Source organism: Netta rufina, assembly GCF_964035555.1.
Source record: "Netta rufina genome assembly, chromosome: 1".
NCBI lineage: Eukaryota > Metazoa > Chordata > Aves > Anseriformes > Anatidae > Netta > Netta rufina.
Window position 1 is genome coordinate 81,506,979 of NC_140123.1, and position 25,033 is coordinate 81,532,011.

At 39.8% G+C, this 25,033-nt stretch overlaps 1 protein-coding gene across 2 annotated transcripts in view; it reads right to left on the minus strand.

The window, feature by feature from the left end:
• SH3KBP1 (SH3 domain containing kinase binding protein 1) overlaps positions 1-25,033 on the minus strand; it is a 219,892-nt gene that overhangs the window by 96,325 nt on the left and 98,534 nt on the right. For both annotated transcript variants that reach the window (XM_084306299.1, XM_084306300.1), the window contains exons 4-5: positions 12,073-12,179; positions 2,315-2,438 (exon numbers count right to left, since the gene is read on the minus strand). In XM_084306299.1, the coding sequence (XP_084162425.1) occupies positions 2,315-2,438; positions 12,073-12,179 (231 nt within the window). The remainder of the gene's footprint in view (positions 1-2,314; positions 2,439-12,072; positions 12,180-25,033) is intronic.

The window sequence follows — 25,033 nt, forward strand, 5'->3', positions numbered from 1 at the left end:
TGTTTTTTATATTGCTGTGTTTAAAGAATAAGCACAGATGCTTGAAATGGGATTATCACTCCTAGTTATTTGCATAAACTTGCAGAAAAATTTGCTATCTCATTATAGAGATTTTCAAATACAGATAGTCAGGGTACCTGAATATAGCCTCCTAAAGCACCATGTGTTAGAGTGTAACACCCATAAAAATTACATAAAGCACATAGAAAGAACTGTGCCAATGCATATTTCCCATGCTTCTGCTAGGAAAATGCAGTTCTCAAATTGGTGGTGTTACTTCCAGAAAAAAAGAAATAAAGATAAAAAAAAGCAGGAAAGCCCCCATAAGAATTTCAACATTCCTTGAGTCTCTTTTTCTCTCTCAGGAGGCTTGCAGAACTCTGTTTTTTAAGTTTAGAAAATAGCTCCTAATAACACATCATCTTAGCTAGCCGCAAAGCACCTCCACATAGTTAACTTTCAAATAAAAGAGAAATAATACCCATCTCTCAGCTATAGCTATCTTCAATTTAGTTAAAGAGACAAAACCAGTATCTACGTTGCTGGCATCTTCTCAATACAAGTCTCACAAATGACAGATTCCACTGGCAGTCAAAACCAGTACACAACACTGATAGCATGAACAGACTATATACCATTAGGGGTGTCGATGGAGCAGTCAGTCTAATGATTTGTGGCTACAGTTATGCTCTCCAATGTATGTTTTTATTAAAAGACATTTTTAGGATGCTCATTACAAATAAACTATTACCAAATTACCTGGGGAAGAAATATTCATTCATATGGACAGAATTGGGGCATTCCATCCCTGACGGTATCACTTACCTTTTTCATTTATAGACTAGCAAGCATTATAGAATCCAGAGCTGAAACTATGTCTATACAATTAGTTCTTCCAAGACTCACTGTGCTTATAACAAAAGAAATTCATGGTTCAAGTTACAGGCAGCAGTTTGCAGTCTCACTGAAATGCCCAACTTCACTTAATGCCCTTCTTCCCTTTCCATCACACTAAAATTGTTAACTTCTTTACAAATATTTTCATTCAGGTTTGAAGGAACGTTACCTGTTATCACCATTAGCAGCACTGACCACATGACTAGGTCTCCGGTGCCACTACACATACCACACATGAATAAGAACTCCATTACAAAAACAATAGGAAAATATTTCATCATTGCATAAGCAAGGTTTCTCAGAATCTTATTTCTGTGGGATGGAATAAAGATAAAGTTACCTTAAGTGGAAAAATGAGAGGGAAAAAAAAAAAGAAAAAGAAAAAGCTACAAGAAAGAAGCATAATTTTCTGCCTTTCACTGGCAGGGTGAGCTATAGAGCCTTTGGTAAACTTCAGCTGAAATAAGCTTGCAAAGATCTTGGGAGCCCTTTCACTTTTATCTGTCGCAGAGATCTCAGAAGCATACTATATAGCAATGAGCATCTGCACTGTTGAAGATAGTAAACAGACTGCAAAGGAAGAATTTGGTGGGTAAATGTGGAATTATCCTGAAATATGTCAATACAATTGATTTTTTTTCTTTTCACTGAGGATTCCAAATCGACCACTGAATTAGGAGGTAACAAGAATATCTATTTGAAAAACAGAAAAGAAAAAAAAAATGAAGACCGACAAGTATCCATTTGATATAACAGCATACTTTTGGTTCAGGTTATTCTTCAAGGGAAGCTATAAATAGGATAACCCACTACCATGCTTATACTATTGCATACTTAGTTACCAAACATGCTTTTCACCTGCAGCAGTACTGGCCCACTGTAAGTGAGAGAACAAAGTCCATGTCCCAGTTCTGGCCTTTTTCCCTTTGGCTGCTGGGGCAGTGGGTGACGGAGGTGATAGTAACATGCTCAGCACCTGGAGGGAAAAAGTGCCGCATGTCCCACACCAATAATTATGAATCCTTAAATCTACTGGAGGCATTAAAGAAGGTATGGCACTTTAATCCCTCATTTAAATAAGCACAGCCACTTCGGAAATGTTTGGTTACTTTGCTCAGTTTCCACATCTAAAGACAAAAAAAAATCTTAATTCATTTGGAAATACAAAGCCAGTAATCATCATTGCCTGCTGTGTTCTTGGTCTTGGTTGCAGCTGGGCAAGTCTTAACTCAGGTAGCATCGCCAACTAGTATTGCCAGTACTCACTTAGCACCATCATCTGACCCTTTCACAAAGTAAATTAAAAACAAGGCATTCAAAAACACTTCCAAGAAAGAGATAAGAACGCACTACCCTCTCAGTGTGTTGGCTAAGCACGCAGACATACATCCAGAACATCAACAATAATTGTTCTTACTTGGCTTTACTTGTTCTTCCTGTGCTGTTCCAACATCGTCAGAATCAGACAGTTCCTTTATGAAGTTGGAAGGAAACATGCCCGTCTTTCCATTAAGTATTCCTTCCCACCAGCCCTCTTCGACCTGCACCAAAACAGAAATAAATAAATAAATAAAAGGGTTTAACATAAGCAACACTTTACGGAGTCACATTACATACACGATTTTCAGTAACACCAGTCATGATTTTGAGCAGTTCTTATTAATTTCAGGTATATGCATATGGCTGAGGCTCCAAGCTGAAGCATTTCTCTCTTTTTTCCTCTTTTTTTTTTTTTTCTTTCTAAATTAAAAGATGCCCATCTGTAAACGTTAGCAGTGCTGGTCCAGTCAGAATCATGGACAAACATTAAATAAAAGGATAAAAGAACAACTTTGAGAGCGCAAGGTGTCTCCACATTGCAATTTTTATGGATATCAGTTCAATCCCTAAATTTTCAGTGCACACTATTCTCCTACTCATAACTGTCTTAATATTCACGATTTACACATTATAAGACTTTCAATTTCAGTCTTAATATAAAACATAGGAATATCGCTGCCTTCTCCAGCAAAACCAGAAATTCTCCATTTTAAAAATTAAGAATGTTGTCACATCATTAAGATGTAAATGTAAGAAATCTATAGTATTTCCACAGAATAAACAGTATTGACGCACATTTGACTCTGGAAGAGTTACAAAGAGCTGCTGAAATAAATAATGATAATATGGTCAGAAAGCACAGACACTTCCTAGCTGAATTCCAAGAGAAAATACCATTTAAAAATGACTAACTCCCTCCTAGATAACCCCATTCAGGATAGAGTGGCAGTGTCATACAATGAAATGACAGCCCTTAGAAACCAGATGCCTTTAGGTTATAATGGGGCAGCAAGAAATGACTTACTAATGAATCAGCTGAAACACACCCTTGACAGATAAACATTTTTCATCTGTCAGACACTGTTCATTCACCAGAAAAATGACAGGGGAGGACAGCACCAGTCTGTGATACATCAGCCTCCAATACTGTTTGACCCACCTCTTCCCCGTCCCCCCTCCAAACAAGTTATGAAAACCTGAAGTTATGTTACAAGTTGGGGGTCTTGACGTTTACTGTCAAAAATCAAACCAACCCCTTAACTCAAATGGTATTAGCTAACTAATAGTGGGGAAAAAGTTTCATATCACTTCTCTGTGAAAATGTTGAGTTCTTAGAAAACAGATATTTTTTACCTTTATACAACACAAGCAAAATTTTTGTCAAACTACAGAAGAATGGTTACATTTTTTTTCATTTTAGCTACAAGTACAATTCTATTATAAAGCAAATTGTTATTACTTCAGGGTCAGAGTATTTCCTGTGTTTTTTCTCCGTCTCCATCCTTTTTAGCACATTTCCTGTCCTCCTCGGTTATTTTTTGTTTAAATTTGAAAGCAGTTCAGGCTACCAGAGCTATTTTCACGTAATCTCAGTATCTGTTTATGACAAATTTTCTCTCTTTTTTTCCCACCCTAATGCATCAGTAACATCCGTGAGGTCAGGCAGAACTTTGGCAATAATGGCTATTATCTTGCTGATACTTCTGAGAAGACGATGCATACGAATCACTCAATGACTTCAGTGAAGCGTTTTACATGATAGTCTCAAAGCCTCTGAATGCTAATGTTTGGTTTTGTTCTCCCCAAACTAAAAAAACACACAGAAAAATGAAACTGAAACTGTATGATCCACAACACTTTGCAGTCTCTATAAATAATATCTTTAAGTATCTATATATTTATACAGAAAATACACAAAATGGCCAAGACTCTTTGACTATAACCTATTTCTATTTTTCTGATGCACTATACCCAGATGGCTCTATTGATTACAGCTAAACATTAAACTGTAACTGCATTAGCTGATTGACCAGAAGATTAAGCACAGTGGAATTACACAGTTCCCAAGACCTCTGCTTTGCAAGCTGTTGTGATTACTTAAAAGAAATAAGGTGACCTATACCACTCAGCTCCATCTCTCCCTCAAGTACTTCTCCTGCTTCCTTCTTCCAGGGTAACACTTCACAGTTTTCTTGTAAGTTAACATTAGCACTCTTTATGTGGGGATCCATATGTACACATACAGAAATACACATGCACATGAATCTATAGATATCTACATTGGATGCAAATACACTCACAGCATTCATTAGCTGCTAACTGTTTGATAATTTTACGAATTCAGAGAAATCTGAAGCCATAACCAGATTCTTTCCAAAAGAAAACACAGAAGGTTAGCAAGACATCACAGGCACAGGTCAAACAATGCATGCAAAAGATTTAATTTTTCATCAAAAGAATCAAAAAACTGGAAGTATTTTTAAGCACTATAGCTACTTGCTAGATGCTTTTATCAGCCTCAAAACACACCAGCTAGAGATTAATCCATGTAATAAAAACGACAGTAAAATACCCCCAGGATTTAGTTATCCCAAATAGGGGCAATCCATTGCCATACGGTTTGAAATGCTGCAATAACTCCTAGCCAATAAAACCTACAAATGAAAATCCATTATTCATGGGGGTAATCCATCTGGAGGTACAAGCACTCAATAAAATTTGTTACTATACTATTATAACAAAGTGCTTTCAGGATTTATGCATTTAGCTCCTAATTTATTCTCAGCATTCATGTACTGAACCAAACCGAAGAGGAGGATTCATTCAGTACTCAGTGGCCCTAAACCTGAAGTTTTGCTATTCATAACATCACACGCACCAAGATAAGCTCACTCTGAATGTGAAATTTTGTTTTAAAGTTAGAACAATCTTTCCCACATGCTCATGTAAGTGGCCATAGCCAGAGATATTTTCAAGAAATGTTTTCAATGTGTTGTATCTGCTTAATGTCTTTTGGGAAGGCACGGCATGTCCTTGTCTTGCCAAGCCCCTGGGCTGCCAGTAGGGCTGTCACACCACATCTGAAGAGCACCAACGTACAGGAACCTGACTGAAGACACTTTGTTACTCCAATTCATATATTTAGGAGGTAACACATGCATCTGACTACAACACACTTGGTGTCAAACATAGGGCAGGGACAGATCCAGCAGCAGACAGCTAGCTATAGGCAGTCCAGTGACTGAATGAGATTGAATGAGACACAAACGACAACATAACCAGAGAGTGGTACATCACTTCTTGAAAAACACTCTCCATAAAGAAGCCCCCCCTTTGGGACTGAAAGGGAAATTTAATCTACAAAATATTGAAGCAACTCTCAAATGTTCTTCCAATATCATTTGGATTATTTCATTTTTACATTTTCAATGAAGAAAGAATATTTGTACTATCTTTTTAATTGAGTTGCTCATTCAGTAGGCCGTGTTTGATGTAAGCACTTTTTTTTTGGAAACTATAAAAGAGAAATACACATAAAAATCATTCAAAATAAACTGTTTTACTTTATTAGAAAATGAGTGCTTAATCAAATTGTGTTTGTTATAGCTACTGCTACTTATGAATAATAATAATCACATAAAGAACAAACAATGAAATGTTCAAGAGAAATACTGTGGAAGAGGACATATAGGAAAATAACACAGAATTATACGCGTGGGACATTCAGACATGCAACAAGAAGTACTCAAAGGGTACACATATGTTAGGACATTTAGCTTCTTAGAAATCAACAAAAATATCTTGAAATCAGCCTATTCCCACATTTAAAGTACAAAAAAAGGATATAATATGACAGCAGTTCAAGCCTTCAGGCAAACATAATAGTTCTATTTCGAACTGTGAAAGCAGTTTTATTCTACAGCTGTAATGCAACCAAAGAAAACAGAAGTGTTTCAGTAGGTCACTGGGACTCCAAGATTAAGTTATTCCAAAAGTGAGGAAATGTTACTACTTGAGGTTTTCTCTTCATAGCCAATACAGCCATCTCAAACACCCCCCTCTAAAGAAAGAAACATCAGAGGGTGCATCAGCCTGACCTGCAGTGCAATGTTTTTGTTTTGTTTTTTGTTACAAGCCTTCATCACCCTTTCAGGGAACTCGGTACCCATCCACAATGGAATAACCAAGAAGAGCTGGAAATGTTGAGGCCAACCAGAAATGTTGAGGCCAACTATCAGCATTTGCTTGCTGGCGTATCTAGGAATGGTACAGTGGCTTGCTTACACCTGGCTATATAATTACTAGGGTAAGTTGTTAAATGATTAAAATGTTCAGCTCTTCAAGCATGTTTCCAATAAACTTCTGTATTTGCTTGGTCCACAAGCTTTTCTACAACCTTCAACTTTGCCCATTAGGGTTTAGCACTGCTAATAGATGACTTATGGCTCAGCTAGTACAAGCAAGGAAGGAGGCTTTGAGTCAGGAAAACTTTCAGGGGGGGAGAAAGTCTCCCTGGATAAGAACAGTCTTTCTGTGCTGTTAAAACTAAACTATAGTCCCAGGAATAAAAGCAGTGCCAGACACAGGCAACAGGAAGGAGAGAGGCCCAAGGTCAACAAAATTTCCTTTGCTTAGAGAAAAGTAGAGCACAAAAAGCAAAGAAAAAATCTTTCCTTATTTCATAAGTCCTAAAGGGAAGATCTTGAGGTTGAAGGACACAAGCATACGTGTGCTGAAAGGAAATTAAAAATAAATAATAAAAAAAAAAATCAAGAGGTGAAAAAACATACCATACTCAAAGCCAATGGGAAAAGATACTTTGGAAACAAGACCTCAGTTGAATGTGGTGCCTACAGTGCCACTTGATGGCTTGTTCTGAGACTGCATCAGCACCAGTCATAGCCATGAGATGCTGACCAGCCCCTGGGGTTCTGCTATAGCACAGCTAGAAGCTGTTTGACAATTCTGGTGCAGATTGGAAGAATTAAATCTACACAAGTACTTTGTGTAATGGATTCCACTCTGCCTCTGAGATATTTTTCAATGTCAAAATGCTTTGTGTGTTTTGTTGTTTTTTTTTTGTTTGTTTATTTGATTGATTGATGATCATTTTCTAACTAAGAAACTGAGGGACAGAGAAAGCAGTCACAGAGAACTGGAGTGACCCTAATACAGAGTTATAGGTATTTGCACTCTTAGGCCCACAGAAGACCTGCCTACCACATGAACTGCCCAGAGAAGCAGTAGTCATGGAAGTCCTTCCAAACAACCTGTTGGCAGAGGTTGAGGAAAAACACCTTACAACAAGATTTCACAAAACAGTAACCAAGAGACCTGAAACCCCAGCATCAACTCCCAGCTGCTTTCTTGCATTATTATACAGTTCCGAAATTGTGGTGCAAGACTGTCTCCTGTCACTATTAAAAAATGTCCCCCTTTCAACTCTCCAGTTGTCAAAATACATTAACTGTAGGGAGAGTCCAGCTCAATCCCCAGTGTTCATCTTGTTCTTGGAAATGGGATGAACCACTTTATATCATTTCAACAAAAAAAAAAGCCCATCCACAACCTTGCCCAAAAGGAGCGCTAGATTTGTAAAAAGTCTTAATTTTTATATTTTCAAATGAGTTTTTAATAGGATTTTATCATGTAATATATGGTGCTGTTAATTAAAAGTCAAAGAATAAGCTCAGTGGTATTACAGCCCATCTCAGCCAAAGACTTATTTGTGAGTTTAACTGCATGCACTACACATTGCCAAAAAGCAGGATGAGGCCACAAGGTATATAGTAGTACAATGACAGAATAATCCCAAATGCCAGCAGGCTCAGCACTGTTGAATGACATGCCAAACGTCCTTACTCTGATGCTACAGGTTAATTGTCTGGTATGCTGTGGAAGTCTAAGGGTAAAAGATGACTGGGATTCAGATATCTGCATTTAATAAGACAATTAGTTCCAGTTGTATTTTGGGACAACTGTAATTAGAGTTATAACTAATGAACTAGGAAAATGAATAACAAGCAAAAAGCTATCAATCACATATTAAATGTGAACATAAACAATAATGAAAATGCTTCTCTTGTTAGTTTCAAACGCATTTTTAATTTAAATCTCTAATTAATGTCTCATGGGTAGCAGTCTGCACTAATGGAAACCTCTAGTTTAACAACAACCATTTTTATCTATTGTTATGACTATTTGATCTTATTATAATTAATTTCTATTTAGAAAATAGGAAGGAACTGTGAACATAGAGCCTCCAAGAATATCTCTCTGATGACATTATAAACCCTGAAAGCAAAATTCACACTGTTTTTTCAGCAATTCAAATACCCTCAAAGAATTATTAAATTATTTGCTTAGAAAACTAGAATACCACCACACTTGTTGTTGTTCTAATCCACTGTGCAAACCCAACCCACTTCTAATACAACAGGAATTTCCAATAGTATCTACGACTACCACAGACATGAAAGCCCTTTCTAAAAGTATCTTATCTGTTGGCACCAGGACGAATGACCATCGGGAGCTTAAGATGCCACTACACCTCTGGTGTTTCATAGCACCCTGAAGCCACGTTGGAAGAAAGAAAGGCATCCTCATGCTCAGCATGTCACCATGGGGTATGACTGTAACCCATCTTCACCGGGGGTCTGCGGAAACACACTTGGCACTAAGGGAGGCAGCTGAGAAGCAGACTTGCATTCCTTTCTGCCAACCCTCTTCTGGAAGCAGTAACTTTCAAGGGGAAAAAGAGAGAAAGGGGAGAAAGGAAGTAGGAATAAACTCCCACTGCTAGGTCTGAAGACCTGACTTTGCTAAGGGATCTCCGTTCCAAAAACCACACACACTAACTGCTAAAATTTCTTTCATCATCCCATTTGTAACAAATGTCTGAGCACAATCCTTCTCTTTAAAGATGAAGCCAAATTAGCACAGCACTCAGTACAGGAACCAGCTTTTCGGGGAAACTCTAATGGGGTTGTCAACCAGAAGTGACACTTTAAACAGATCTTTTGCTAAATGACTGCATGAAGATACACAGACACTATTTTGATTTAAAAAATATTTGTTTTTGTTTGCCATAAGTCAGGAATTTATTTATTTCCAAATAAACAGAAATCCACAGAGATTTGAAAAGACTAATCTAAGTCAATTAAAAAACAATTAATTCAACTGATACAACTTTCTTATGAGAACACAGCATGGTTTGTGCCCTTGGAAAACACCTTCAGTCATTTTCACAACTCAAGAAGCTTTTTTTTTTTTTTTTTAAAAAAAAATAAAAGGCCTTCATATCATACGTTTGTCATTTGAAATAAGTAGCTTTGAATTGTGACAAACACTGTGAATCATATTTCAACACAATGATCTTTTTATGCAGCATTATCTACAAGCAGAAGGCTAAACAATGAGGTAAGTACACTGGTTTGTGCAACTTAGAATCACAGAATCATTTAGGCTGGAAAAACCTCTCAGATCATCAAGTCCGACCATTAACCTAGCACTGCCAACTCTACCACTAAACCACATTGCTAAGCACAACGTCTACACTTTCTACATCAAATACAGTTCCTTTTTCAAGAGAAAAATTCTGCTGTATTTTCTCAAGGAATTAACACTACTATGGCAAGGGCAAAAGAAGAAGTAATAACAGCAAGTGCTCAACATCAGCTGCTCAATATCAACCACAATAGAAAAATCACATAATACACCTTCAGGTGGTAAGAACTTTTTCTCCAAATTCCTTTATTTTCCCTCTTCCACTGGCTGATCTAGTTTTACCCAGAAGAGGCAGACAATGTCGTGGATTGTACAAACACAGTAGATGATGCCTAAGGCAAAGATTATGTTTCAGAAGCTGACAGAGCAGGGTATTTCCTAAGGTCAGAGTGAGCACAGCCTCACCTATGTCAGCTATTCTTCAGAATTCACTTACGGCCAGCACTTCAAACTAGCCACAAACCCTCCTCAGCACTACAGAAAAATTATTTCCAGTATGGTGTTCTGTAGAACTGTCTAACAAAGAAGCAGCCCTAGACAATATATTTTCTGAAACCTCAGAATCAGCAAGTTGTCAATGCTTTCTTCAACAGTAGCGATTCAAGGCACGACTAGAAGTTTAAGACTGCCAAAACTGCAAAAAGCAATCCAAGTGGGTTTCATATAACATGCCCTTAGTTATGAGTGCACACATGCAAGTAGGGAAAGGTTTCACTTTCACAGTTCCACACCTTTTGGTTTTAATGCAAACAGTTTCAGTTTCGTTTGGATCTAAACAAATCCATTATTTCTAGCTAAGTTGGTCAAATTTACAAGAATACAAGAGATGCATTTCATGCAAGAAATCTAGTGCCTCATCTAAATTATTTAACCATTTGATTCATTAGGTAGAAATAATTCTTAGGTTGGAGATGAGGAAGTGGTTTTTATTCCGTTACTTTACTCTTGAAAGACATGAGAGTGTCTTTTAAGTAGGGCAACTGACGGAAGATACTTGTGTGGCCATGTGAAGTCAAATGCACTTCAAATTGCATAACAAAAATGTTTCACGTGCTGCCAAGAAGTGCATTATAACATGGAGTTTACATTGTCTTCAGAATGTGCTCTTAGGTATCTTACTGTCTTAAGATCCTACACTGCAATCCCTCCTCACAGACAGAATAAGGTTAAAGTGACACATCCTGTCTTGTTCCAGGAGAACAGTGTATTCAGCTGGTGTGTGTAGCTAGGTTAAAGGGAAAAAAAAAACAAACACCCAACTTCTTACAGTCAGATTTGATAACTTAGTCTCTCATAATAAAATACTGGATGTCATCAAGACTGCAGCAGAACTTACATTCTTTCAGAACTTGTTTCCTAAGTGATAAATGGAGGAAAAATAAAACTAATCATGTATCCTTGACAAGAAAACACGTATTGGCTTATCAGCTGCTGAGTCACAGGAAGAAAAATCCTACAAATATATGATACCAGTTGAAACACACCCTTCACTGGATGCTTGAGCAGACTGAGCTCTTATATCTTTTTAAGGCTAAGTAAGTAACGACTACATTATTTTAAATGCAATCTACTTAAAGGCTTCATGTTAGCATTTCCAGTTTTGGTTCTCATGCTATTCAGGTCAACAACAAAGTTCTAAAGTCTCTAATGGAACAAAAATGAAGAATGAACAACATTCCTTGATCCTGCAACAAGATTCACCCACGTAAAGCATCTTTCTGGATCTCTGTCTTAACTTTCATAATTTGTTCCTAGTCCCTCTTAGGGATGTACACTCATTTTCCACATCCACTTCCACTCAGAATAAGTACATCTCGAGTCTCTAAATAATTTGTTTTGTTGTTTTTGTTTTTTAACTGATTACACTGAACCAAAATTATTCAAATTTGCAGGCAAAGATGACAAAAGGTGAATGCCATGGCTGAACTCCAGAGGACTTCAACTAAATCTCTTAAATGCGTTAAACTCAGTAAAGGTAATTCTTCTCTATGTCTGGCTCACTAAAATTAAGAAGAGCCTTTTCTGCTATCATATTTGATGTTAAAGATACAAACTCAATAGCACAAACTCTGAGCATTTTCACTGCACTGAACTCAGAAGCAACAGCTGATTGAGTAAAAGCAGCAGAACTGCTACAGAGAAAAAAAAAAAAAAACTTTCAAAACCCATAAGCAAACAACCACATCCCCTCACCCTCAAACAGTAACCCAAAACAGATACGTAAGTGTGCCAGAGAAGAAAAACATCTGTTTTACATCGTGTCTTTAAAACACATCATATCTAAGAGCTTAGCATGCATAAGATATGCCAGAACTGCGTGCATGTATATTCCATTAAAAATCTGCTTACCTCTCCCACAACTTCAATGATGTCACCAACTTTTAATTCCAGTTCATCTTCATTTTGAGGCAAATAACTGAAAGCCACCTGACATCTTCTTCGTCTGTTTCTCTCTCCTGGTGAAAATGAAGGAAACGAAGAAATTGTAAAATGAAAACAAAATCCCATACCAAACATAAGCCATGCAAAATGATTAAAGATGAAGATCTCTTTCACCTGTTTTTATAATCTGATGCACTTAATATCATGCATCATCTGGGTGAAAACAAGTTGTGGCGATTTTTTTCCTATCTGTGATATTATTTAACAGTGAAATCTTAAACAATATACATTTATACATACATATGTATGTATGTATGCATTTGTATTTATATACACACATTTTGAAATTGTAAATTGCGTATTTATGCACTAATATTAGATTAAGAAAACACAAGGAAAACTCATCCCAAACTCCCCTCTTCCCAAATGAAGCTCGGTGTGTGACTGGGTTAGCATGGTGAAGATGGGCTAATGCTGACAACCAACCAGCCACTGGAAACGCTGTTATCAGATGTTATCAGCCAGCTTTCTCTCCAGCTCCGACGTCCAGACTCCCCTGGGAAGCTGGTATGAGGGTGCATCTTTGGATGCATGACTGCAGAGAGGCTTGAATTCACAGACTGGCAGTGGTTCTGTGATTTATGCACATGTACACACACGCTACTTCTCTTAACAGTTGAACATGCCCAATACACCCCAATGTAATTGAACACACACTGTCCTAGAATGGCCTTAAGACTGACATTAAATTACAAATGGATCTCATGGTTAGTCTGTTATTTCCCTTGGAACAACATTTCTTGATAATACTACTCCAGGGAAAATGGGTAATAACAAGTTACAGAACTTTTTTTTTTTTTTTTAGTCTATTAATAAAAAACAGAGAAAGAAGGGAGAAGGGAAGCCACTGAATTTGGCTTTCTAGTGCATTATGACAGTATTTTTCACAGCCACTGCATTTTTTCCTGAGTGGCAGCTTTTTGAATGATAAAATTAATAGCTTAATGCAATGTAACCAAACTCACTCAAATTGGCTTTTTTTCTCCACCTACAGATTACTGATCATTCTTCACCATCTAAACTAAAGTGGTCCTAAATTGACAACTTTACAGAGCCACATTCAAAATAACTTAAATATAATAAATACCTTCCATACCGAGAGCTTATTTGATAGTGCAAAAGTAAGAGGGCGGCTATTTCTCCTGAAGACAACATTCCCCCTATGATTTCTAACATTGAGTAGGGATTGTTGCCTGATGTGACAGATGTCAGTCGCCACACTATTTAATAATCAATACCGCGTGACTCTTGGAGAATATTTTTGAGTTCACTACGAGTGAAAAATTAACACAGTTCTGGAGGTTAATAACAGAATTGCACAAATCCATCCCATTTTTATTTATTTATTTATTTTATTACTGCTACAGTAAATCTCGAGAAAGTCAACATTTATCTGTTAGCCTCCTGGTTGTCTCATTTCTCACCCTCTCTTCCTGAATCTTTCTTTAAAGAAATACCTAAGTGGAGAGTAGCAAGAGGCAGAAGTACCAACCGGTTCCTTTGGTCTAATGCAAGACATAAGAGACCCAGCAGCAAACCCTCTTGGGTTTAAGCAGAAGATGCTGCTGGGCCCCATGTACCTACTGACGTTTGGAGCACTTGAGCAGTGCAGGAAATGGGTGAGGAGCTCTCCAGCAAAGAGGTACCTGTTTTTTCTTATATTAAAGCAACACGGGTAACACAGCAGTATGAGTTTCTAAGAAAACAGAGCTGATAGGAAAAGAGGTCAGAGTGAACAAGCAGTGCAGATACAAAACTGTTAGTAAAGGAAAAATCCTTTTTTTCAAATGCGAATGTTTTCCCTTCAAGGCTTACTGTATTCCCACCCCAGCATCACATATTTTTTGTTTGTTTCTTAACTAGCACAAAGTCTCCAAAGGCAGCATGCTGAGGAATCACAAAGCAAAACAACAACAAAAAACAGAGACAACCGACAAAAGTTTAGACAGAAAAAATGAAGTCTTGGTCTTCTTTTGGTATTTTCTCTTCTGCTGATATTGCCATTTACTGCAGAGTATTATTACAGTTGAAGCCTAACTGTTGATCATCTGAGATCTAAATGATGCACTGTGACCTTAAAATGTAAGGAATTTCGCTAATCAACATCAATTTAATTTGAAACCATATAGAGAAGTAATTCTGCAATGAAGATTGTAGATACTCTCTAACCTTATCCATTTTTTTTCTAACTTGTAAACTCACAAAGATTTTTCATTTTTCTACATACTTAAGCATACATGTAAGTTGAGTTCCTTGGCAGTGAAAGGTTGTTGAGTAGTGAGAAGGCAGGAAATAAACCCAGGACTTTTAAAATTGGAAAAGGTGTGCTGCAAAGTCATCAACAGGTTTTGAAAGGCTCAAAAGAAGAAGAAGAAAACAAACAAACAAACAAACAAACAAAAAAAGAGCAGTGAACTTTTACTGCCCCACACATAGCAATTTGTGGCAAGTAACCTGCTGCAGGCAACAGCATACCGTGCTCTTCCTGCTGGTTGCAGTTCTAGACTTTTTAATTTCCTGTAGCTGTGGCCCAACATCAAAAGTGTTTTGAAGGTAAAATGCCTATGAACTGCAGGGTGGGAACTTAGTGAGCTAAACTGTATTTGGACCAGGCTACCATGCAGAAATAACATCACTCACCCTTGTGAAAAACATCAGCTCCCACTTATACAGTGATAACAAACCTTGAAGGAAAAACATTCGCATGCCTAGTTTGTGTGGTCTTTTCTTAAAATAAATCATACAGAAGAATTTGCTGTGCACGTACCAGCAACAGCAAAGCATATTGCATCTGAAGCAATGGCACCAAGAGCTCAACAACTCCTGCAAAGCGTGCGGGACTTTGCCCTGCTCCTTGTAAAGGCAGCGTTAAAGCCACTGAACCCTTAAAAAGCGTGGGCAGGTCTACCGAGGGAGCACAGATGGACCTTGTGTGCACTGCGAAAGGTGCAATGTCATGATGCATTTCAAGAGCAGTGCTGGCTGCCTGCCTTGTTCGCAGCTGCCCATTGCCAGCTCCCGCTCACCCCACCTGTGGCTGAGGTTCCGTCTGCCCTGAGCGGTGATCGGCTTCAGTAATTGCTCCCCAGAGTTTCTCACAGAGCAAAATTTGGTAGTTTAGCACGGTAAACAACAGGCTTAGTTAAACCAGCTCCTTTTTGTCTCTATTTGAAGGTTCACCCCTCTCAGCAGAGCTGTCCCTGAGATGGATGGCTGAATCTGAGCCCATCCCCGAGGAGCAGAGAGAGCCTAATATCTCCAGAGGGTATTCGGTGTCATTGTAAAATAGACAACTAAAATACATCAGATGAATGACTCTCTGGAGGTACATTTTTCTATTGCTGTGATTAGACGAGACTTCATCTTGAACTTTAAAATGTCTAAATCTAGGTCAAAAGGAACGAACATGCATTTAAAGACTAAGAGGAAAAAAAACACCTTTGAAGGAACAGATCTAATTTGCTTCAAAGTGGTGTTTGATCAGATTATAGAAATGGTGTGGTTGCCTGTGATAGCAGGAGACTAGGCCTTGATCCAAAGGGGTTTCCTCCAGTCGTGCAAATGCAAGAGACAAGGATTTATAGACACTGAAGCAACACCCCAGCATCAGCAATGAAGACAAAAGAGACAATGGCAAAGCACTGTCATTCAATACCTACCTTACTGAGGCTCACCAAAAGCCGAGCCAATGCTACACAAGAAGTCACGCTGGGACTTAGACCCTGCCATCAGACACAGGAATTGTCACCGACTGACAGTGTGGGATTTGATGACATGTGCAACAGCAGCAGGGTAGACTGGAAGCAAACTACTTACAAATAAACTGGGAATTTCCAATCCAAACTACCTTTTTAATTCTAAAACCTTTGTTATGGAACATATTTATACGTGTGTGACTAGCTTATACAGTGGTTTCTGCAGAGCCTACTGTTCAGTGATGCCAATGTCTTTGTACCCTGTGCTCTTAGTGTGTCACCATGTGGTGAATGTCACTAACAGAAGGTCCATCAACTGCACAAACCCCTTTTCTTCCATCACAAGAGAACAAGTTCAGCAACCTGCTTTGTAACGGCACGACTATTCTATAAAAAAAGCTAAAAACTACACTCCCCAAAGAAGCTTCCCAGAACAGCCCCCTGAAGTGAATGCCTATACCTCTCCCTGCTGACAGAACATACACCTACATGGTTTGCAGTGTCTTCAAAACCAGGCCACAACGTTTGGTGATAGGATCTGAGAAAAGACACAAATTGACATCATTGTGGCTCAGACAAACAAGCCAACACAATTGTTTCTGTATCTCCTTTTATTTTAAAGGAGTGTTGCTATGGAAATGCATGGGTTAGGTCGGGGACGGAGAGGCCTGAGTTGAGCATTGCAGCGTGAGGAGCCTGAAGACATTTCCCCCACACCTAAAGAGAGAAGCTATTTCAAACATCACAGCCAGAGCACATCACAGCTCCTGCAGACCAACACGCTCCTCTCTGCCCTGGGCTTGCTGGGCAGGCTTCGGGGACCCACTGAAGGAGACTGAGACCCACTGGGCCATCAGTCAAGTAGGTGCAAAGTGACTGAACTCTGTAAAACTGCTTGAGAAAGAAGTTCCTTTCTGGCAGGTCTATTCTGAGGAAAATGACAAATTGGAGGACGTTTCCTGCCTTCAGATTTCCCTGCATGCAGCAGAATCTGCCCATCAGTTGCACTTCCCATCCCCTTCCAGCTTTCAAAGCTGGGGGGGAACTGGTTCAGAGCACAGCAACTTCTGGTTAGACACACTGGGCTGTGATCTGACTCAGCCAGAAACCAGTTCTAAATTTAATGTGCAAGAAGACAAAAGGCTACTATAGGACAACTACGAGGAGACGTATACACTTTTAGGCTGCCTGTTACCAATTTTGACAGTACTGACGGAGTTTTGGTATAGCTATTTTGGACTGCCAGACTAGATTGTTGCTGCGTGATCTTTTTTTTTGTTGTTGTTGTAAAACCACTGAATTGTGTATATTAAAACACAAATGTTAAGAAAAAGGCTAAGCTACAAGCTTACTTCTGGGGAAAACTCTCCTTCAAAGCAGTACCCTCCATAGTTGTTTTTGAGAAACAGAAGCATCTAAATGCAATTAAGAGCAAACAGCTAGTATAAAAAATGTATATAATATATAAATCTTTTCTAAGTATACAGAAGACAGTGTTAAGAGACTTCAAAGTCCTGCTCACACTCAATGCAAACGTGGATTTTGTCACTATCTTCCACAACACAAGGACTTCACTTATACCCACCAGTAGAACTACAATTCTGATTTGAAAAGGCACTACCAGAATTGCCAAGTTCCAACTTCAATTATTTCCTGGAGGATTTTGGCAGCGTTTTTCTGACCTGGGATGTGACATGTCAATTCCAATTCTCTCATCACCCACATGCTGTTAGAAGGGTGAGTGCTTTTGGCTGGGCGACAAAAAATCCTGATTGAGGACTGTTCCCTGTCTAGCCGAAAACAGAAGTAAGCTGTGTGTGAATATTTTAAGAGGGATTTTTTGTTTGTTTGTTTATTTGGTTTGTTTCAATTTGTGAAACCATTATGCTGGAGAAAACTGCAAGGAGGGGTGAGAGAGAGGAGAAGGACTATCTTAGATGCTCCTGGTCCTCTACCAAACATGTTATGTAAAACTGCTGTGTTTTTGTACAAGCAGATGAACTGGAAAGTGCCCTGCTTTGATGTGTGCAGCTGAATCGTGGAGATTGCAGGACTCCATTAAACACATTTGAGCTACAACACAATGTGCCGTCACTGTTAGTAATATATGACTATGAGTGTGTTAATATTTTACTGCTGTTGAGGAGTATGTTTCCTCTTGCTGGACTCTGCAGCAGTACGTCAGGTTCCAGCCATCTGATGCTTCTTTGAATTTTATGACCAGAATTTGTTTGTAAGGAACCTGAAAGTCTGGAAGACACATTTTTGTTATGCCATTATGTTTTAATCCACAGTCGGTGAACATGGTATCGTTCAATAAATTCATTCTTCTGTTAAGAACATGCAGCAATGCTCAGATTTTACATCACGTATGAGACTTTCCCATAACAGCAGTAATTACTGGAAGTGACTTAGAGCAGCAGTATAGCATGAGTGGTCGTATGCTATTAGGAGAAAACCATTAATTAGCTGAGAAGTGGAGCGCTCCAGTGTGCCACAGTAGGAGCCAGGCTTGTGCATCTGCCAGGCAGAACTGAAATATCAGCGAAGCCAAGATCATTATTTAAGTCTAACCTGAAGCAGAAGCAAATGCTATAAAATTAACTGTAAACAAACTCAAAAGACAGCTGCACAGTTTAACCATAAAAAATCTATACCACCAAAAATTTTTTTTTCTGAGTCTGAAACACACTAAATGTATACAAAAGGCATAGAAATTTCTGTAAGTGTAATATCAAGAATGAAGTCAAACCATCATGCCACCCATACCAGAAAATGAAACAAAGCAAGTCCAAGTTCCAACAGGAACACTTGGTCTTGCCACACAGCCTCCATTTTTTATATCTCTTTTAGGGGGAAAGTGTAAACACTGTATTAAACTACACATTACCTTAACCACATGCAGAAGTGAAAATGCGCGTGTTCATTCAAGCTACTAGTTCTAGGAGTTGCATTTTTTAAGCTTCGTATTCTAAATAACCATTTTGGATCAGCGTTACAGGTGAAACACTCCATCACAAGATGAAAATTGGAAGTTGGTGACAGGGTTTTGAAAGGCATTTTAAAACTGCAGTTTAAAAGCAGTTATGCAGTCCTGATAAAGACTGGACAAGCTTGCTCAGCTTCTCACCACTTCCAAAACCAACTATTCCAACAGCTGGAAGAGATGCAGAAACAACCATCAGCAGCAAGTGCTGCCTTTACAACAGCTTTTGTTGAACAAGTTATTCTCTTGCCCATTCTCAACAGTAAAAACGTGTCCCTCTCGGTTAGTGTCTTTCATGAGCAGTGAAGTCCAAGGAGCACCAAGTATTCCTGTCCTCAGTCCAAGGCATATTTCAACAGGGTGACTTGCCCCAGTCATCCATCTCTCTGGGACTTAGTCCACGGCCACAAGCAGTAGGTGCCAGTCATGGCACTAGGACTCCCCATCATCTCTTACGCAATTAGCAACCATCAGACATGAGAAGGCCTAACACAAGGTCTTGTCTTTATATTTGTTTTTATATTTGTTTTTATACTTGTCTTTATATTTGGTTTGTTTTCTCATACTCAGAAAATTTGCAAGGATAAATTACAGAAACATATTGTTATACTGGTTAGCATATAATTCACATGAAAGAACCGTATAAGGAGCTTCAAAAATACTGTAGACAACAGATATCTGAATCAGTAACTTAGCTTTTCTAAACAGCAAGAAGAGACACACAGACCTGAAATATTCTTTCTTGGATGGCAAATAACATTTTAAAATGCCAGAAGAGAAACAGCATAAGATTTGCAATTGGCCCATAAGAGCCATTTTCTTTTTCTATTCTCATTGCATGGATCTTATGTTGTCATTGGATAATCTCACAATATTATCGCCTCAGCCACATTTGGAGATCCAGTTGATTTTTCTTAAAGAATACCAGTAACTGTGCATGTTCATTTTTAGCTACCAGACTATCAGTGCTTTTTGACAGGTCCTCAACTTCTGTAATGACATTACAGAACAAGCCTTACTCTGACCTCTGCTACACTGGTTTCAGGTAATCCTCTTTTATCAAGGGCTAAAAACCCATCATCAGGATTTAATGTGCACTCCAACAGGTAACAGCGCACACTAAACAAATGACTCAAAAATGATGGAATGATTCAACAAATACAGCAACTGATTTTCTGGTTGCTGCACTCATGAGAGCTATTACAAAATGACCATCTGCAATAAAACACCACTTAACGAAACCCAAACATCTCTTTCATATTGGGTGCTTAGAACATCAGTCAGATTTTTAATCTAGAATCTCATTTTCCTCTAGAATATTTATACAATTTACATATTTGTTTTGAAGCCATTAGAGCGATAAAGTTAAATTAAAAAAAAAATAATCATAAATCCACAGACAGAGAGGAATACTTCACCTTCCTGTCCAGTGGTATTCCTGAAGTCTAGGAAATTATATTTAATTTGCCTTGGTACACAAGACCACACAAATCCTAAATTCTAGGAAGCTTACATGTGAAACTAGGACATGTCTTGGTAAACTGGGAAAATGACTTGCCTGGTCCAATGAAATGGGTCTGATTCTGCAACTCTTACATGGGGACAAGTCCTCACTTGGGCAGAAGCACTCCCATGTGTGTCTGCCAGGGCAATTCGGCCGTGACATTCTCAACACCTAGTGGAGAACAGCGCTGCTCCCTGAGCAGGGGACATGGACCAGCTCAGCAGGTGAGGTTACACAACTCTCTGTCCTTCAGCTTGGCTAAAAGAAGAACACACCAGGAGGAGCCCTAAATTGCACTCCTCGTGTTATGATTTGTTATTATTTCTCAGCTAAAAGTGTGAAAACGCTATAATCCAAAATAACCTGCTGTTTTAAAAGGCACATTATGCTGTGCTTTGCTATTTGAGGATTGCCCAGGTGCCTGGGAGTAGGAATTCATGAGACCAATAAATAAATATGATAAATCAAAATAAATCAATCACTCTTGCTGTTGCTAGCCAAGTGAAGCCCAGAATCTGCCCGATGAGAGCTGAGCAGAAAGTCGGTTTCCCAAAAGGCATGAAATTGAAAAGTAACATTCACTGTTCCACAACATCCTTGAAAATGAACAGTGCTACAGCATCCCCACCAGATACTTCTCTCACAAGCACAGGACAAATATCTGCCACGTCAGATGTGTATCGCCACCCTCCACAACTGAGCAACAGAAATGTGAAAACAGAAATGAATCAAAAGGCTGTCTGTTTTGGCAAGTCACCAGCCTACGTACGCAGTGCAGGGGCAGCACAAGTTGCTCCAAGCAGTGTTGGAGAAAGGGAGGCAAGTGTTTTGTGAGAGCTGCATCTAGCCAGTCCTGCAGCATCTTCTGCTCTTGGTGGGCAGAAACTCTGAATGCCACGGGCATTTCCCCGTATTTTCTTGGTTGTTCCCATCGTTCAAACAAAGCTCTGTGGTATTGATAAGCATTCATTTTTACCAAATTAAACTGACAAATGAGCTATTACAAGCAATGGTTCATGACAAGAAGGCAGCTAGCAATTTGGCTCTTTAATAGTGTCATTTTCAAACAATGCCAGACAGACCATGTTCTTTTGATCTCCTTCCTTTTACCTTTTCAACAAGATTCTAACACATTCATTTCAAAAAGCTGTAATTTATCAAGAAGGTGTTTAATCAAAAGAGACAAAAGGTACACAATGTTCGGTTCCTTCCTTTCTGCCTTTTACCATAAGTTCTCCCAGAAAGCAGGCCTTACACCACAAAATCTGTTGCTGAGCAAGAACCCAGAGGTTTAAAGCCCCAAGCATAAGGGATTTGCTTGACTGCCATCATTAATGCCAAAGCAACAACATGTGTCAGTAGTAACAAATCCAATTGCCAGCGGTGAGTGGCACATTTTCTTCAAGTGCTGGAGGGAAGAGAAGCGTGACACTTTGCTGGGGAAACCACAGGATGTAACACTACTTCCAAAAGTTAATTTAAATGCTGAGCATTGTTGTTATGCTGCATCCCAGCTATTTCATGTCAAACTCCCTTAAGAAGTTCTTTCTTGTTTCTAGGCACACTCAATTCTCCCACGCTGGCTTTCTGAGCTTATTTTTGGTTACGTCTCTTCACACACGAAGAAGTTCCTCCGGACAGCCCAGCTCCTGAATTGCACCTCCATAGATCTGCCGCCTTGCAGTGACTCTGATGAAAGTTCCTACACAGGCCCGTGGGCAGCTTCCAGGGAGAAACTGAAAAGCAAACTGGAGAAGGCCTACTGCATCTCAACCGCTCGAAGTATTGTCTATCCTAATGCAAGTCCATCTCCTAAACACTGTTTTGCCTTGCTTAGGAGCATTTATCCCAACACGAATGCATTCCCAGAGGTCTGTAAAACTTTCCAGGTAAGACTGGTATCAAAATTAATTAGTAATGCATTGCCAATAAGGCTGGAAGCAAGTTTAGTCGGCTGAATATGAGCCAGCAGTGTGCTCAGGTGGCCAAGAAGGCCAACAGCATCCTGGTTTGCATAAGAAACAGTGTGACCAGCAGGGCTAGGGAGGTGATCGTCCCCCTGTACTCAGCTCTGGTGAGGCCGCACCTCGAGTACTGTGTTCAGTTTTGGGACCCTCGCTACAAGAAGGACATGGAGGTGCTTGAGCGGGTGCAGAGAAGGGCGACGAAGCTGGTGAGGGGCCAGGAGAACAAGTCCTACGAGGAGCGGCTGAGGGAGCTGGGCTTGTTCAGCCTGGAGAAGAGGAGGCTCAGGGGCGACCTTGTCGCTCTCTACAGATACCTTAAAGGAGGCTGTAGCGAGGTGGGGGTTGGCCTGTTCTCCCACGTGCCTGGTGACAGGACGAGGGGGAATGGGCTTAAGTTGTGCCAGGGGAGTTTTAGGTTGGATCTTAGGAAGAACTTCTTTACCGAAAGGGTTGTGAGGCATTGGAACAGGCTGCCCAGGGAAGTGGTGGAGTCACCATCCCTGGAAGTCTTCAAAAGACGTTTAGATGTAGAGCTTAGGGATATGGTTTAGTGGGGACTGTTAGTGTTAGGTCAGAGGTTGGACTCGATGATCTTGAGGTCTCTTCCAACCTAGAAATTCTGTGATTCTGTGATGTAAAAACTCCAAAAATTGCTTGCTAGCATATCTGGTTGCACCATTCACCTCTCAGGCAATCTCAGACATCTGTACTTCACTACACAGTCTAGAAAAACAGAAGCCAGCCATGCATTTTCTTTAAAGCATGAGTTTTATTACAAAAAAGACTCACCATGCACTACAGGGAAAACTTTTACATTATGCGTTGTCCACTGACTCATGTTCTTGATGCTAGTATGCAGTCTGCATTTTTCTCCCTTATGCCTACACCTTCCTTTTATTTCATACACCTTTCACAAGCATTTGCATATTACTTCCCTTCCAAGTCTGTCAGGATTGTCTGGGGGACAGTTAAGACGATCAAAAGGTTTGTTGCCAAAAAATGAATGTATTTTTGATATACAATACACCCAGAGAACTCCACCTGCACATTGAGTTGCAGTCAACGGCTCGATGCCCAGGTGGAGATCAGTAACGAGCGGTGGTCCTCAGGGGTCAGTACTGGGATCGTTGCTGTTTAACGTCATTGTCATTAGCATGGACAGTGGGATCGAGTGCAATCTCAGCAGGTTTGCTGATGACACCAAGCTGTGTGGTACAATCAACACACTGGAGGGAAGGGATGCCATCCAGAGGGATCTGGACAGGCTGGAGAGGTGGGCCTGTGCAATCCTCATGAGGTTCAACAAGGCCAAATGCAAGGCCCTTCATCTGGGCTGAAGCAATCCCAAGCACACATACAGGCTGGGCAGAGAATGGATTGAGAGCAGCCCTGAGGAGAGGGACCTGAGGGTGTTGGTTGATGAGAGGCTTGACACGAGCTGGCAATGAGTGCTTGCAGCCCAGAAAGCCAACTGTATCCTGGACCACATCAAAAGCAGCATGGCCGGCAGGACGAGGGAGGTGATTCTCCTCCTCTGCTCTGCTCTCTTGAGACCCCACCTGCAGCCCTGCCTTCAGCTCTGGGGGCCTGAAGGGGGCCTACAGGAAAGCTGGGGAGGGGACTCTTTGTCAGGGAGTGCAGTGATAGGACAAGGAATAATGGTTTTAAACTAAAAAAGGGTAGATTTATATTAGATATTCAGAAGAAATTCTTTACTCAGAGGGTGGTGAGGCACTGGCACCAACTGCCCAGAGAAGCTGTGGATGCCCCATCCCTGCAGGTGCTCAAGGCCAGGCTGGATGGGGCTTTGGGCAGCCTGGGCTGGTGGGAGGTGTCCCTGCCCATGGCAGGGGGGAGCTGGAACCAGGTGATCTTTAAGGTCTCTTCCAACCTAAACCAGTCTATCATTTCTATCATTCAGTATTCTCAAGTAACAGTTATAATCATCCTCCAACAGCTTGTTAGCCTCTACTTCATCTCCCTTGCTGCGTTTCTCATAAATGATTACCCCCTGCTTCCATTACAGAAATTCCCATTTGTCTATCCCTAGAGACCTAATTTGGTCATAATGGCCAACATAATTAAATGTTAGTAACACAAGAGAGATCTGCAAGTATACTTAGCTATTTAGGCACATAAAAGGTTAAGTTCACTCTAAAAGGTCCCTGCTTTTACATCTTTCAAACACTTTGCAAAATTTCTGCCACAGTTAAGTTTTTAACACAGCCCTGGTAGTTGCTGCACAGTACGTATCCAAGGCACAGACACAAACTGCATGATGGAATACGTTATGATCCTGAGCTGCGTAAATAGAAGACAGAAAGAAGTGGAATAACTCCACATCAAGGGATGGATAAGAAAGGCCTCCAAGTATTTGCCTTCTAAGAGGCCAAAATGGAAACTCACTCTGGAAGTTAAAACAGATTCAGCAGGGAACGGGAGCTGCTCCAGCATTAATGGGAAATGGAAAACTTGGAGTGTCTTATAACCTCAAGAAAAGATACCAATATTAAAGTGACACAAAGTTGGCACCAACACACTAAACCTGAACACTGTTGCCCACAGCTATACAATACCCTGCTTTCCCAGCTTTTTCTCTCTATTCCCCCATTATTCTGTTTCCTTGCATGACCAATAAAAAACAAAATCCCAGAGGGATGCGTTTTCACCTTTACAAGAACGAAATAAAAAAGCAACAAAATCAAGGACACTTGGA